The sequence below is a fragment of the Lipophrys pholis genome (assembly GCF_963383615.2).
Source record: "Lipophrys pholis genome assembly, chromosome: 2".
Classification (NCBI taxonomy): Eukaryota; Metazoa; Chordata; class Actinopteri; order Blenniiformes; family Blenniidae; genus Lipophrys; species Lipophrys pholis.
Window position 1 is genome coordinate 18,356,698 of NC_137636.1, and position 17,580 is coordinate 18,374,277.

Below are 17,580 nucleotides of genomic sequence, written 5' to 3' on the forward strand. Positions count from 1 at the left end.
TTGTATTTCAAATGTGTCTAGGTTGTCCAGAGAGAGAGAAAAGGTTTTTTTTTTTTTTTTTTTTTTTTTTAAATGAATATGTCCCACTTTCTGGAGATTTCTTTTTGAAAATTTGCTCTTTGTATCCCCACATTTTGGCTGTCTCACAGCCAACACTCAGAAGTCTGTTTGTTTTAACTTTTTACTGAGCAAATACGCTTACAGTATGCTGAGCAAGATCAAAATGTCTATATTACTGCATAATATTGACAGATAACACAAGACAGACAAATTCACAGCTTAAACAGCTTGATAACAGACAAAAACATTATTTAAAAAGACTCAATCAGGGAAAGAAGGATATTTATTCATGTGGCATTACAATAATACTGCAGCACTTGTAAATGACATTAAATTAATTTCATCTTAGGAATTTTCCGAGTTATTTAACTAATAGCTTCCAAACGTGACAATGACCACAGGTGAAACCAGCAAGCTGAACGGGACCTGAAAGGATTCAAAGTAAGAGTCAGTGTTGTGCTTTCAAAAGAATAATCAGTCACTCTGTGTGTCTGCTTATTGACCAAAGGCTTCATCTCTGAGACCTGGAGGAGTCACAATTGATCGGTTTGGTCTGCACAGTGTGTCCATTTATCAGATAGGAGGCAGTTAAAACCAACAGGAGCAGCCAATCAGTCACAGGCTGTGTTGATAGATACTCTGCTGCTGCTGCACCTTATTCCATAAAGACTACAGTAGATTTCTATTGGTAAAACTGGTCAATGTGCTAATAAAGTGGGCTGCCACTAGTTTGACAAGGATCAGAAGTGAGTCGCGAAATTTGTTTTTCCTCAAACTATTAGAAAGCACGGTTTTATCTTTGAAGCCTTGCAGTCAGTCTAATCATTGATGAACAGAACATAAGAAGCTACTTCTTGTCTCACAGCCAAAACTCAGAAGTCATCTCATCTGTCCAAATAGCCACGCAATTAGTTTGTCAGCCCAGTGAGCATTTGGACATCTGTCAGTTGGACAGTTTCTACAAACTCAGTGTGTAAATACGACCCCGGGTCCTAAAAAGTTTGGGAAAAACATATTCAACATCAAATTTAAAAAATACAATTTTCTCTCTCCATGGAAATTATTAGCTCAATCTGAAATTGACACAATTCAAACTCTCATTCTAGAAAAAACAGGTTACCACATGCAGCTGATACAATTTATAAAAGTTGAACAAGTTATTGGTTTCACAGGCAGAGGTAGGATGATAGTCATCTGCTGTAGTAGACTTAAGGTAGCTGTAAATTATAAAACTCCAAATTACCATCTCATTGAGTTTATCTTAAGGCAAAATATCAATTGTCCTTATGTCCGTTTCATTAAATTAGTAGCCTGAATCCTCATTGATCCCTGCAGTAGAGGGACTTCTCAGTGATCAAAGTTGCTTTTCCCTGCTAAACATACACCGAGTACAGCATCAATCTCTCCAAAGATGAGATCCGCTGCACGACTGTAGGGCTGAATTCTGAAGCACAGTTGCACCTGAAATGGGGGAAAAGCGTTGAATTGTCTTGTGTTTGAGCTTACTGTTTCAGGCATGAATCACATCAGAATTGCTTTGCTTTTCTGTGACCTTGTTTGCATCCTGACCCAGAGCTGAGAAAGAAACTTTGTGGAGTTTCGCCAACAACATGAGGGGGTGATAATTTGGCAAAACTGGCATCATATCAGCATATTGGCCGGAGTGCCTGCCAAAAAGCAACCTCATCTTTATGCATTTATTCATTTTCCTTTCCCATCCCTGGTCTTGCCCCCTCTTTCTGCCTGAATTTCCACATTTGTTTCATGAAGTGACTCAACAGCTGACCCAGCACTAGTTTTTTTCCTGCACTGTTCAGAGGCAGCTGTGCAGCTACTGTCTCCCCCAGTGAAAATATATCCGGTGTACCCAATCGAAAACGGTGGAGGAAACCGGAAACATGCAGCTGATTTATTTATTTTTTGTTTGTTTTAATAATACTATTGTCATTATGTGAATGTTCCTCAAACAAACGAGAGTATTTGTTCCAGATCTGTACTCGTACTGCTTAATGCAACTTGTTAACATGGGCACAGTAACTAGGAAGTTGTGTGATTTTCATTGGAGGAATCTCCGATGGATAGAGATCTTTGTCTAACGTACAATTATCACATGTAGGATTGACCAGTCTTTATGTACCTACTGACTTCACATAATCATACATAAATTGTGTTATTTGAGGGTTTTATGTGATAAACCAACACAGTACTTTTGCACACCACAGTTTTCAGGGTATTTGTGGTCAAAATTGAGAACCATTTATCATTTTCCTTCAACTTTACAATTATGTATTAGTTGTGTTGTACAATGTAAAACCCCAACAAATTACATTTTAGCTGTGGTTGTAATTTGACAAAATGTGGAAAAGTTCAAGGGGTATGATTAACTTTGTAAGCCACTGTATATTGAAAGGTTTGTTTTGTTTTTGCCCCTTGATGATATATTGCCCAGCTAATCCACCATCTGTATAGAACACTGACTTTGGCAAAAAAAAAGAGAAAAAAAAAGTGATTGGCTCACACACAGAACAGACTTCAATTATTTATATGCTAATCTTTTGGAAATTGTGTTTTATTTTATGCCAAACGTTTACTGGTATTCTGCCACTGCTGCAAAATACGCGTTGTTTCACAAGTTGTTGCTGTTTTCTTCCTCTCATTGATCTTTCAGCAATTTATTCACTTTAACAACCTTCTTTTTGCGTTTGTATTTTTATGTCGTCCTTCTTCATTTCTGCCGTGTGTTTGTTTCTCTCTGGCAGTTCAAGTGTTGTGGAGGTCAGGAGTTTAAAGACTGGGAAGTCAACATGTACCATAACTGTTCTGCTCGTGGTCCTCTGGCCTGTGGTGTCCCATACACCTGCTGTGTTACTACAAAGGTGGGTATTACTAGTAGTAATGGTCTTATTACCACCACACTAATAAGACATTTACCTACAGTCAATAATCTGCTTTGTTGGCGATTTCTACATGCACTCAGCAGCCATTTTATTAGTTACAGGTATACAATTCCGCTGTAGAGTGGAACTGGATTCATTCATGTTTCTTATCAGTTTCACATTGGCTCTCGGGTTATTGAATTGTCACTTTGTATTAAAAGAATCGGTGATGACCAGTATGTGTTAAAATGGAGAAAAAAAACCTGTTAAGATTACATGAAAAATACCTTCAAGACAGACGGACGTAACAAAAGGCTCGGTGGTACAAGAGGAGACCTGCAGTTACTTATACACAACATAAACATGTAGAGTTTATTATTGCTGCCGATCAGGATGTTGTACCTTGAAGGTATATACCGACAGTAAATAATCATTCTCTACAAGTATTTCATACCCATTCATTCAAGGTTAAGTATTACAAGGACTCTGGCACATGAGAGCCTTCTACCATGAACTTCTAAAAACATTTAGGATGACCTTTATCAAAATCTCGTCACTTTTGGCATTTCACTTGAATCAACATAAATAATAATGGAAATAATATCTAAACGGGGAAGGTTAGAAAAGAGATAAAGATATTCAATGACAGCAGTGAACAATTATTGTGTTCACTTCTCATCTTCTGTGTTTCTCATGTATGATGAATGTGTGGCTGAGATATAACAGAAGCACTAGCAGCAGTATGCGTCATCAAGCAAACTACAACCTCAGCAATTTAGCAAAATAGAAGACAGAATTAAGACAGAATTTAATGTATTGCTTAGGTGCTGAATCACATCAGTCTATAAAAATGATTATTATTATTATTATTATTAAGTTATCCATCATTATAAACAGTTTCTACACTGCTCTACGTACAAATATGCTATTATATCATTTTAATTATATCTATTCTGGCTAAACCATTTTGAATTGCTGCTTCGGTTTGTTGAGTTGTTGATTAGGAAGATTATACTATTTTTCAAGATTTATTTTTATTATGATTATAAAAAAGTAATCTGGTCACCATTTGTGATCGTTTGATCCTTTATTCGCCAAACAAAGAGCACTGACCTGGAAAACCAGACATGATCACAGGAAGGCACACATGGGGTCCAGACTACATTGTGCTTTGTTCTCCAGTTTTACAGGAAGGTGTGCAAAGTTACCTTATCATGGTCTGTTTACAGTTGTTGGGGATTGATTTCATATACAGAGTGAATTGTGTAAATGTTGTCTTTCTGGAGATGGATCTGTGCAAACTCTGATAACTTGCTTAGTGATTCCATTTTGAAGTTTTAAACAATGTTTGGGTGTGTGGAGGGTGGTGTTTCAGACTTTGTTGCTGGCTGTCTGGGGGGGCCAATACTAAGATAACATGCTTGGATCCTCAACAGGCCTGTTGGTGATAAAGTCGCCTTGTGGGTGGTTCCAGAAGCAGGTTGTGACCAGATAAAATCACTGCAATAGCAAATAAAAACTAAATGTTGGGTTTTCATTAGTCATGACAGCACAATGTTTTATCTTTGGTCATTTTTATCAACCGAAAAAAAACCCATTTACTTTGTGGTCATCTGCTAAGGACTGTTTGGTTGTGCTGCACCGGTATTAATAATTATCTCAACGTACGTATGTAGTCCCCAGTAAATCGGATAGTATCAATATTAAGTTGGTGCAGGAATCCTGTTTTTTATTGAATGTATGTTAACGATGTGAGTAACAGACTTATCGGATGTTTGAAAGCTGCCTGCTCACCAAACAAATGCTGTTAACATATTTTTTCAGAAAAAAGGATCAAAGTGTTTTCAAAAGGTCTTTGTTGAATTGTGACTCAGTATATACTGAATACGCCTAAAAAAATAAATGATTGAGTTTCTTTGGAATGACAGAGCACAGCTTTTCCATGTGGGTGCTGCCTCAAAACCAAGAAAACTTTCTTGTGATATTGAATGAGGGTCTTCATCCTGGTCACATTTCGCTGTGCGATTGCGTCTATTCTTTCAATAGAAGCACAATTATTCCAACTTGTACCCCACTGTCCAATGGTTCCTCGAGATCCTGAGCATTCTTTCTAATATTTATGTTGAACTGTAGAAAATTGACAAGTGTTGTCGTATCAACCTTCATCTCCTCATCCTCCTGATCAAGCATTTACAAAATCCCACAGATACCCGTCTGTGTTTTTAAACCTTATGAGGAAAATGAGACTGGACTCAAACTGGAAGAACACAGACATTCTCAACCTGAAGTGGATTTTAAACACTGGTTTACATTTATTTATGAAGCTCCAAATCACAATTGAAGTCATCTTAGGGCACCGGAGTATAATTCATGTGTTTAGTTACTTTTTATATGGGCAGCAGAGGAGAGCAAAAACTCAAAATGAACTGGAAAAAAACTCCAGCGGCAGAGGCAGCCATCTGTTCTGGTCGGTGAGAGCAGAACAGGAAGCTGAACTTTCTTATTTTAAACATGCCATGTCAGTTCATGTTCCTGAGTCCTGCCAGTAAATGCCATTAGTTTTTCAGACTTCTTTAGCTTTGTGTCATTTTTAAAACTACAGAGTTCGATGAAAGCTGGGAGGTACCCATGATAATATTTAGTTTTGTTACATTTTAATGTGAGAGGTAAATGAGCAAGCTAATATGAAAATTCTGGAGGAAGAAGTAGGAATCAACAAAGATCATGTATACCACAGAAAGCACAAGCTGGTAACTGAACATGACTGCTGTTAATAGAGTTAAAGAAAAAATAAAGTCTAACCTCAAATGTTGAGATTTATTTGAGGTTGTAAAGGAGAAAAACAATTTTTTTAAATGGTATAATTCATGTCTTTCTCTGTTCATATCTCTCGTTTGAGTGTGAACAGTCCAAGTGTAAGTCTCTTTGTCAGTGTAGCTCAGATACTTACAGTGAGGCATTTTCTTTCTTTTACCTGCTGACTCCTCTTTACTTGCAGCTTTCAATTTCTCTCCCACTGACTTTTCATTTATTGCTCTGTTTCTCCCTTCTCCAGCCTAATGAAGTGGCAAATACTCTGTGCGGGTACCAAGTTCTGGACAAACAGGTAAGAACTTACAGCCGACTAATATCTCACTGCTGTTTTTGTGACCATCAAGGGGACTATTGTGGTAAAGAAAGTGTTGACATTACCATCAAGAAGTGGCTCTTCCAACTATGAATTTATAAATTCTGAACTGCTGTGAAAGTGTATAGTGAACAACCTTCCAGTCCCTTATAGGGCAAATGCAAAGCTACAGACCAATATAACTGTAATCAGTCCTGCAGGCAATGATGGACTAGCCAGTTGACCTTAATTGCACGTTTATGGAATGTTTGAGGAAACCAAAGTACCTGGAAAAAAACACAGAAAGAACATGCAGATGCTGCAAGGAAAGGCCTTATAGCAGATTCTGAGCCTGGGATATTGTCACCGTGAGGCAACGCACCACCATGCGGCCCCACCAAAACATTGTACGATGTCGGAAGAAACTATCGAACAAAATCTTATAGACGTCTTTATTTCTGAAAGAGAAGAGTGTTTCTGTACACTATAATACCACCTATCTGGTGTGACCGCCGGTAAGATGGGTTTAATGAGGAAAGTGACACAGCATTTGATGCACTTCAAAACTCATCCCTTTCCCTGAGGTTGTGTTGGTAATCACAACGTGACAATCTTCTAGAGGGAGTGACAAAAGAAAATGGATGCTTGTTTAAGCCAAACAGAAACTGTCTTCTACTTTGTCTGCTGAAAAGCTCTTTGAGTTCTTGTATGCTTTGAGATCCATCACTGAATAATTTAATCTGGCTGTTAGAGATAATTGCTTTTAAACAGAAGACAGTTGCTTTGCTTTCATAGACTGTCGTCTGGTCTTTGGTCTGATGGCAGGGACTGTCGAGTCAACGGCTGCCATGTGCGCCGCCTCGTTCCCAAAGCTGCTGCCACAAATTCCTGGAGCACCAAGGAGAAATCTCCCAAAAAATGATCGTGATCAATTTGAGCTAAATGAAATGTGGTTAATCATGCAAGCCTTTTTATATATCTCTGCTGGATGGAGAAGGGTTTTGCTTTTAATGTTGACAGTTTCAAACTATGACTGACAAGTGTTTTGTGTCTTGCAGCGTTTGGATTTGATTGAGACCATCCACATCAGAGGCTGCACTGACGCCTTCTTCCTCTGGCTGATGGACAACTATAAGATTATGGCCGGACTGCTGTTGGGCATCCTACTGCCGCAGGTACACACATATACATGCACAAATATGTGAACCTTTCGTTTGTTTCAGTCCAAAGCATTTTCAATTCAATCCTGAAGGGCAACTTTGTTGATGCAATAATTGAATCCTCCAAGAACAATGAGGAATGTCGCTTATTTGCAAAAAGAAACTGTTATTCAGTCTGTAATGATCCAAGCAAGACTTCCCTTCTGTGTAAGAAAACTATTGCATAAATTGGAGAAAATGTTCTGATAAAAACTACTTCAATGTTGAAGCGTCTCTAAAGCAGATAGTTAAACTCACTTGCATGAGTGAATAACAATGAGTTATGTTGGATTTACAGGTGCATCTCGTTATACTGAAATCCAATAGAACGGTTCATTTTTCTCCAAAATAAAACTAATATATTTTACATATATTATACATGGACTAGAATATTTTAAGTCGTTTTATTTTATTATTTATAATTTTAAGTGCAAGTTCATGAAAATAAAAAATACAGTCTCAAAGTATTTCAAATGATCCGTTTTTTTTTTGTTTTTTTTTATTTATTTCAATCAGAGGTTTATGGCTATGAGACTTTTCTTCTTTAAAAGTCTAATAACACTTTTAAAAATGCTTTGAAAGGTTTCTGTTTGTATGACATGAGTGTGTAATAACTGACAAAAGAACTCAGTTATAAATGATACTTGAATGCTGTTGGGGAGACCAAAGGGAGCAAGGTTTTAAATGTGTAGTTATAAAGCACTTTATAGTTTTTAATAATAATGAGTATTTCTATATTATATGTTCTTCTTTTGTATGTATTTTAATCTACAAGAATATAATTCTGAAGCCAAATAACACAAATCTTGACTGAAAGATGTACTGGGATCACTGTGTTTACAAAACTGACAACTGCTGAATTAATGAAATAATGTTTATTTCAATTATGTAAGTTGAACATGTTCCAAAAGAAGGAGGAGGAAGCGAAAGCTTATTAAATCCTACTTCTATTCCAGGCGGTTTGTTTGCGTCCTGGGATAAATAAACAGTGTGGTAAGCAAACAGATCAATAATCAAAATGCAAAGGTCTATTTATGTCTATGCATATTTTCATTCATCCACACAGGAAGCATTTCAAAGGTTCTGTTGGCCTAGTCATGATACTGAATCAGCTCCTACAGAGTCTGTTCCACAGTTTCACTCCACAAACAAAAATAATAAATATTGTAAAGGTTGTGCAGGCATCTGGATGTGAAAAATATATTTGCCTTTTTTACCTGAACCTGTTATGTAGGATCTTTATGGTCCTTTGTTGGAAAATAAAAGCAGCGATAGAAGTATACATTTGTAGGTATTGTCCCAAATCTCTGCACAGGAATTTTGATATGATAATGTTAGTGAATAGTGACACGTGTGGAGTGTATTGGTCCTATAATTGGTACTGAAATGCTTTGTGACGGATTGTTGTTTTTTTTTAATGTCAAATCTTCAGTTTACGTTTTATTAGGTATTATACCTTTCTAACACCGTTAACCCCCATATATGTCTAGGTCCCCCTTGTAAACGAGATGTTGCATCTCAAGGGGCTTTCCTTACAATAAATTCAAATTAAATTAAATTATATGTGTATAAATGTATAAATAATCCTTTTACAATTCCTAAATAGCATGAGTTTAGTTCGTTTTGGGTTTGGTGATTATTTGTCTCAATCAAACCACCTCTTTACAATTCTTGTTTCTACAGTAATTGTTCTCAGAAGCTCCTTTAAATCCCCTTCTGGCACAAAAATATACTTATGCCATCTGCTGATAAAACTAATTCTTAAGTATTACAAACTTTACAATTGACTCTTATATATAGGATGAAAAGTTTGGACCCAAAACTTACCCCTGGGGGATGCTAAAGACAATGTCCAAGCATGAGAAAGTATATTTAGTCTCCCCGAGGGTTTATTATAGATTAGTATGTTATGACTAATTGTGCTTTTAACTTTGTTCTACAAAAGTTATGTTGCCTTCCTCCCATTTTTTTTTTTTTAAGTATTTCTTCTGTGAGCTGTGGGATTTACAATTTACTAAACGCTTTTGCACCATTAAACCAGACTAAACACATGAATGTATGAAATCTCAGTGAAACAGAGCTGTGCCTTCTCACACACAGTTTGCTTCACACCATGAGGTACATTCTGCTGTAGTTCTGGATTTCCTGTAGATCCAAAATAAAGTGTATCATTTGTTTTGGAAAGTAATGAGGTGCAAAAAGAAAAAACATCAGTAATGCCGTGTTTACACATAACAAAGGCAAGTCCCGAAATGCACGGATCTCAATTCGTGACCACAGATCACGATTTTGACCTAAATTCTATGATTCAGGGCAGAGGCGTCACGCAAGTAAAACCACGAAACGGTGGCGAATCATCACGAGTCTTTACGCACAGTCACCAATATTGTTCCGCGCTCTTGTGTGCTTCTGCATGCCATTATGTGCCATTGTGCACTATCTCACTATTTGGTCATGAACGTTGAGAATCAGGAGAATTTGGTATATACAGTGGCGGATTTTGCGTGGCGCCATGTGAAGCAGCCGCCCAAGCCATAAAACAAGCCAGGGCCGCGACCTGGTATATATGGCTGCAAACACGCCGCAGTCATTCTACCATCAGCTGCTGAGCACGTCACATTGCTCCTAGGGCTGATCTGGATGTGAAATGGCAGATTTTTTTAAAGAAAAATTTGAGTTTTGATTTGATTTTCAGATTTTTGTTTCCTCAGTGCATTTAAAAATGACTGCAGACATCAGATACAGTGGGGCAAAAAAGTATTTAGTCAGCCACCGATTGTGCAAGTTCTCCCACTTAAAATGATGACAGAGGTCTGTAATTTTCATCATAGGTACACTTCAACTGTGAGAGACAGAATGTGAAAAAAAAATCCAGGAATTCACATTGTAGGATTTTTAAGGAATTTATTTGTAAATTATAGTGGAAAATAAGTATTTGGTCACTTCAAACAAGAAAGATCTCTGGCTCTCACAGACCTGTAACTTCTTCTTTAAGAAGCTCTTCTGTCCTCCACTCGTTACCTGTATTAATGGCTCCTGTTTGAACTTGTTATCTGTATAAAAGACACCTGTCCACAACCTCAAACAGTCAGACTCCAAACTCCACTATGGCCAAGACCAAAGAGCTGTCGAAGGACACCAGGAAAAGAATTGTAGACCTGCACCAGACTGGAACAGTGAATCTACAATAGGCAAGCAGCTTGGTGTGAAAAAATCAACTGTGGGAGCAATTATCAGAAAATGGAAGACATACAAGACCACTGATAATCTCCCTCGATCTGGGGCTCCACGCAAGATCTCATCCCGTGGGGTCAAAATGATCATGAGAACGGTGAGCAAAAATCCCAGAACCACACGGGGGGACCTGGTGAATGACCTGCAGAGAGCTGGGACCAAAGTAACAAAGGTTACCATCAGTAACACACTACGCCGATAGGGAATCAAATCCTGCAGTGCCAGACGTGTCCCCCTGCTTAAGCCAGTGCATGTCCAGGCCCGTCTGAAGTTTGCCAGAGAGCACATGGATGATACAGCAGAGGATTGGGAGAATGTCATGTGGTCAGATGAAACCAAAATAGAACTTTTTGGTATAAACACAACTCGTCGTGTTTGGAGGAAGAAGAATACTGAGTTGCATCCCAAGAACACCATACCTACTGTGAAGCATGGGGGTGGAAACATCATGCTTTGGGGCTGTTTTTCTGCTAAGGGGACAGGACGACTGATCCGTGTTAAGGAAAGAATGAATGGGGCCATGTATCGTGAGATTTTGAGCCAAAACCTCCTTCCATCAGTGAGAGCATTGAAGATGAAACATGGCTGGGTCTTCCAGCATGACAATGATCCCAAACACACCGCCCGGGCAACGAAGGAGTGGCTCCGTAAGAAGCATTTGAAAGTCCTGGAGTGGCCTAGCCAGTCTCCAGACCTCAACCCCATAGAAAATCTGTGGAGGGAGTTGAAAGTCCGTGTTGCTCGGCGACAGCCCCAAAACATCCCTGCTCTCGAGAAGATCTGCATGGAGGAATGGGCCAAAATACCAGCTACTGTGTGTGCAAACCTGGTAAAGACCTATAGTAATCGTTTGACCTCTGTTATTGCCAACAAAGGTTACATTACAAAGTATTGAGTTGAATTTTTGTTATTGACCAAATACTTATTTTCCACTATAATTTACAAATAAATTCCTTAAAAATCCTACAATGTGAATTCCTGGATTTTTTTCACATTCTGTCTCTCACAGTTGAAGTGTACCTATGATGAAAATTACAGACCTCTGTCATCATTTTAAGTGGGAGAACTTGCACAATCGGTGGCTGACTAAATACTTTTTTGCCCCACTGTATATTGTCAAAAGTACAACTTTATATGCATTTCAACTCGGAGGACAATCACAGCAATAAACAATCCCAAAATAAAAATTAAATGAGGCTCTGTCATTTAACAAATTCAAGCTTGAAAGATTTCTTGGCAGCCACCAACATGCTCCACGAATATCAAGAATGTGACGCACCGACATGCCCATTTAAGAACCTCATTCAGATGCATTACATCACAAAAAGAATGTCAGGAGTGTGCTAGGAATGACGGTAAAATGATATTCGTAACACATCCTGCCTATGTGTAAAGCCTGCATTAGTCTCTGCAACAGACACAACTGGAACATTTATAATGGGCATGCATTTTGTTGTCTGCAGTATATTATCACGCCCCTCCTTCTGGTTTTACCACCAATCCCTACCTGCTCTCACAGGAGAGGAAATGATATGCAAGACTTCACGTTAAAATCTTTTTATTCACCTTTATGTGATAATCTGTGGTGCTGCTGTGGTTTTGTGTCATTTGTACCTTTTAACTATTATAAAGCAACTTGTACTTGCTTCAGTATTTGACAAAACTCCCACAGTTGAGTATCAGATACACAGTGATGAGAAAACCTTTTCCATATTCAACAGTCTGTAATGTAACACAGATGACTAAATGGGAGAACATGTAAATTGCTTCATTTTTCAGGAACATCTGAGCACTCTGCTGCATCAACAGTGATAATGTAATGAGTGCAATTTTCACAACATCGAGCACATTCCCGTTGGATCTAAATGCACAGCAGACCTAAATAAAACAAACATAAATAATGTTTTTTTCATGGTGGCATCTCTGGGACTTCAAAACAATAGGGTTGGTTTTTTCTTTTCCATCAAAGAATCAAGTGGCCTTTATACATGCTCCAGTACACACAAGATGTATTTTACACTTATACTTCACGTCCATATTTGTTCACCAAATCCATTAGACATCAAACATAAACATGAAAGATATCCTTCTGTACTTTGTTATTTCTGCCCTTATGCCTCATTTTGAATTGGATGATTCATTTCAGATTCAGACACACTGGCAGCTGTGTTTTCATGAATGTCAACTGTGCTGTATAATAATCAGCACGTCCATCTTCTCCGATGTGTTTTTGAAAAGGACGCTGGCGACGACTGTCTGTTATCTGGTCCACATGGATGCATAGCCATTGGTGCTTCTCATTGGTCTAATACACTGAACAAAACTATAAAGGCAACACTTAAGTTTTTGCTCCCATTTTTCATGAGCTGAACTCAAAGATCTAAGACTTTCCCTGTCTTCACAAAAAGCCCCTTTCTCTGTGTTTCTCTCTTGTGTCTAAATCTGTGTTTGTAAACCAAGATAATCCATCACCTCACAGGTGTGGCAGATCAAGATACTGATCAGACAGCAGGATTATTGCACAGGTGTGAGGCCCGATGCAGTAAAATGCCAGTTGAAAATATCTGCCTTTGACAATTAATAATTATGTTAAACACGCCAAAATAACGTGTGCAACATCTGACTCCTAACTAGTCAGTGATGAGACTGACCCTCACAACTCAGATCAGTGTCGCAACAACACCACAATAATACAACTCCACTGCACTATTAGGGCTTCCTAACTGAGAAATGCTGTTTAAAAAAAAACCACAAATTACATTTCCAAGTGACTTGTTATTTTGATTAATTAATTTCTTATTGAAGACATGAGTAACTGTTTTTATATTCCAAATTTTAAACGTTGGTTATTGATGATTCAGTTATCACCAGTCAGAAACATTCCAAAATAAACCAGCCTGTCATGAAGCTGATCGGTGAATCCCTTCACAACAGACATAAAAGTATATTCTGAATGCAAAATATTTTAACATGTTTCTTTATTCACTGAATTCATCAAAGAGAACACGCAGATGCACATTAATAAGTAAGTATAACATTACAAGTATGTCCGTTTTTGGCATCATTGATCATTTATTCATGCTTTAGAAGGAAAACGTCTCATGTTGGCTTTAGTTGTGGGTTAATGTTACTGCACGGCACCGTGGAGGTGCAGAAATCTGCAGAGTGATCGTTGACCAGGCAGCTTTGTCCTTATCTAAAGGCGTCGCTTCAGGATAAAATATCCTCTGAGCACATTTCCTCTGTTCAGAGGAATTCCTCACGTCATTTATTTCCAGGGTGTCAAAACACATTTTAGTTCAGGGGCCACATGCAATTCCACACAATTCCATCTTGAGTGGGCCAGACCAGTAAGATAGTGTCATCATAACCTTTAAATTTAAACTTGAAGGTTTTTCTTTGATGTGGTGCTGAGTATACATGATGAAACTATTACTACTGAAAATTACTACAATCCCAACATAAAGCCAATTTTGATGATACCTTCTGCTGCGAAATACAGTGAAATTGTTTGTTAGCAAGGAGGTAGCTAAGTTTCATGCTATCATCACCGATTTCTCAGCTGCGGTCTCAGTGTTGTGTCTGCTACTCTTAAGAAATTTGTTAAACTATTAATGTTGGTTTTTTTTTTTTACAATTTCCCATGTGGTTTGCCAGGCCCCATTGGAGCCTCTTTTGGGCCGGTTTTGGCCCATGAGCCTTATGTTTGCTTTATTTTCGTTCTCAAATTTGACTTTAAATGTTGTGAAGAAGCAAAGTTAAGACGCAAGTAAGAGAGGCAACAATAGCGAGTGATCTTACATTGCTTCACTGTCATTTATCCTCTCTCTCTCTCTCTCCCTCTCTCTCTCTCTCTCTCTCTCTCCCTCTCCCTCTCCCTCTCCCTCTCCCTCTCCCTCTCCCTCTCCCTCCCCAGTTCTTTGGTGTGATAATAAGCTGGCTGTATATCACTCGTGTTGAAGATGCCATCAGTGAATATGGTCACTACATGGATGGACTTCTGCAGCCGAATGCTCATGAAAGACGAACTAAGAGGCATGGAAAAGTGTCCGAATGGTTTAAGTGTATGCCAGATATTGACTGATGGAGACTGAGGACAAAAAAACAAAACTTTACTCTATCAAACGTAATCAGATTACACAGAGTCAGAGAAATTGTTTTTTTTTTTTTTTGTTTGTTTTGTTTTTTTGAGGGGGGGCTTCCATGGCTATCCAACGACTAATTTATCAATACTGCGTTGAAATAATCTTCCAATGGATCAGAGCAAAAGCGGCGCTCATGGAGATGCAGTTTGTATGTTGTGCCTCAAAGTCTCAGGGATTCCCACACTGTCATACTGCTAAATGAAATTAGTTTGTTATACCACATTGACTCCTACAGCCTGGATTCACTTTTGTATCTTTTTCTACATTTGTTTTTCTTGTACTGATTAAAAATAAATAAAATATTGACTACTGAAGAAGTGATGAACTCAAACTAAGGCTAAAACACTGTTGTGTACATTTAACACAAACCAAACTTGTCTTATTTGTGTCTCAAAGTGAACACACACTGAAGCTTGAAACTTTACTTTCTTTTATATTTACCTGCAGAGAAGATCATTTCTGAATAAACCACTAGTGTTATCTGTATGTACAGACATTTCCTTTTATAAAGCCTTCACCCTTTTCATTGAAGACACTACTGGCAAAACGCGAGAATATCTCAGGGTTATTGTTACGCACAGCAACCTTGTCTCATGAAAATATAACTCATGGATGACTCATTATCACAAAGAGGCAGATCAAGCTTCGATACGGACCGACGATTCCGGGATTTGTTTTTAAAAAAATTTTTTTTTTTGGAGGGGGGGGAGAAAAAGACAAGGGGGTGCCTTATTAGATTCAAACACATTTTAAAGCCGAGCTAAAAATAATATCTAACTTTTGAAAAACATTTGAAGATCCAGTATTTACCTTCATAGTCTTACTTGGCCTGAGACGTGCGGTTTGGTTTAAGCCCTGACGTCCTCCCACACTTTGAAAATCTCTCATTTAAGTCCCAGTGCTGTGCTTTGTGCAGCATTTAGCAACACTAACCACCTCTACAATCAGTTACATGTGGATGAAATAACCCGTGATTTTAATACGGCTCACACTGAAGGTTCCCTTCATACAGATTTGACAAAATAAATGATTTAAAGATTAATTTAAATTTTCTAGGAGACATGGTTGCTTATAGACCTTAAGATAGGCTATGGAAGATTCAACATAGACTAACTTGCTTTAGATCATGTGATCCACGGTGCTTTTAGCTTGAACTTTTAGCAGATATGCACTGGACATAAAATGATGTGAATTTACTCTACTTTGTCGTGAAGTTTTATTGAAGTAGATATTTTTTTTTTCTTTCTTTGACTCATCCTGACTTTTTGTATTTATTCAGCTTCTCATCACCCTCATTCCAGGCATGTTTAGGACTGTGTTATGTTATTCTGCAGTTACACGATGGCCACCATTTCAAGTTCTTCTGAGTTTAACCAAAGTTTCCCGTCTGAGCTGGTTCGCACTGGATGTCAGATCTCTGGGCATTAAACCGAGTGTGTTGTTCGTTAGCACAGTGATACGCCAACATTGAAGGATACGTCATGTAAAACTCCTTTGGATCGACTTGCTGTCGGTATAGAAAGCAAAGTGACTCTAACTTGTAAAGATATTGTTGATTGATGCTAAAAGGGTGTGAAGATTCTTTGTTAGCGTGTTTAAAACGAAACCCTCAAACCAAAGAAAGTCTTACTGTCAGTCTGCACTCACAGTATCCAGTTCACTGTGAGGTAAACACGCTGTTGCTTCTTGCTGGTGAAACAGTATTCAGAAGTACTTGATGCTTGATAAAATAAATTAAAAGCATGCTTGTTTCTTGGTCATATGGATTTGGCACTCAACACATTTGCCACATATGAAGATAGTGTTGAGTGAAGGGAACTATTTTATACTTGTTAATGAGACTCAGGTCTTCTGTCAGAACCAAAGTCAGTTTGTACACTATATTATAACTTTCATTGGTGGAGGATTGAAGTTTTACACCCAGGCTTTTTTTGTTGTTTCTGTCACACTTGTGTGGTTTTTTTTAAAAGGAAGAACATTCATGTAAAGTTTCATAGCCACTGGCTCATTTAGTTCTTGTTGTGCATATTAAGCCTTTTGCTGTGTGAACAACGTTAAAGTGCTATGTATATTCATGCATATATTCAGTACATGCTGGTGTTCAATTTGAATTGAAAGGATTGTTTTTAACATGTGTTTTCCTGGTTGACGGGTGGAAAATAAAAGTATCTAATCTTGCTAAGTGACGTCTGTTGTGTGTCTCATTGTGACTATAAATGTGTCCTCGTGTACAGTGAATAAATGATGATTGATATGCTGGGGATTTTCTAGGACAGACCGTGTCATGCGTCCCATCAACGTCTACATTTTTCATGTTACTGTGTCAATTCTGTACGTAAACATGCATGTAGGATGACAAATGAGGCGCTGTCGGAAGAATGTCCTATAGCTACCATTGCAAAGATTATTACAGAAGGATTATTTTGACTGATTTCTACCTGCTCTGAAATGTTTTTGTTTTCAGTGGGGATTGACAGGTGAGTTCAGGCTCGAGGCCGCGTGCCTGAGATGTTTGGAGATGACGATGCAATCTGGTGGTGAGAGTCCAGGTATTGGTGGAGGTCTGCTCTGGAGAGATAAGGAATGTTGGGACAAAACAAAATACATTTGTGTGAATGAGATGGAGGAGTTGTGATCCCTTGGGTCAAGACCGGTGCAATGAACAGTGCACACAAAATGGTGAAGAAGAGTGCAAGCATGATCACACATCAACCCCGAGGAGTGTCGCGGCTGATGATACCACAGCAGCCAGCGTGAAATAAAGTTTAACAAAAGCACTGTGAACCTCTGTTATGTCTGGTTTGGAGACAGTTGACCTTTTCACTGGGATGTTGGAGGTGGAGCTGCCAGGCAGGAGAAGAAGAGGTGGAGGTGGAATCAGACGATACCGTCGAAATACCCACAAAATCTTTTATCCTTTCAAAATGTAATTAATATTAAAACCATTTTTTTTTTAAAAA

General features: G+C 38.2%; 1 protein-coding gene across 1 annotated transcript in view; it reads left to right on the plus strand.

Annotated features, from left to right (window-relative positions):
* The window catches only part of tspan15 (tetraspanin 15), a 36,364-nt gene extending 19,564 nt beyond the window's left edge, over positions 1–16,800 (plus strand). Inside the window, exons 5-8 of the mRNA XM_080490629.1 lie at positions 2,820–2,936; positions 5,992–6,042; positions 7,101–7,217; positions 14,392–16,800. Of these exons, the coding sequence (XP_080346755.1) occupies positions 2,820–2,936; positions 5,992–6,042; positions 7,101–7,217; positions 14,392–14,559 (453 nt within the window). The 3' untranslated portion in view covers positions 14,560–16,800. The remainder of the gene's footprint in view (positions 1–2,819; positions 2,937–5,991; positions 6,043–7,100; positions 7,218–14,391) is intronic.
* The last annotated feature ends 780 nt before the right edge of the window (positions 16,801–17,580 follow it).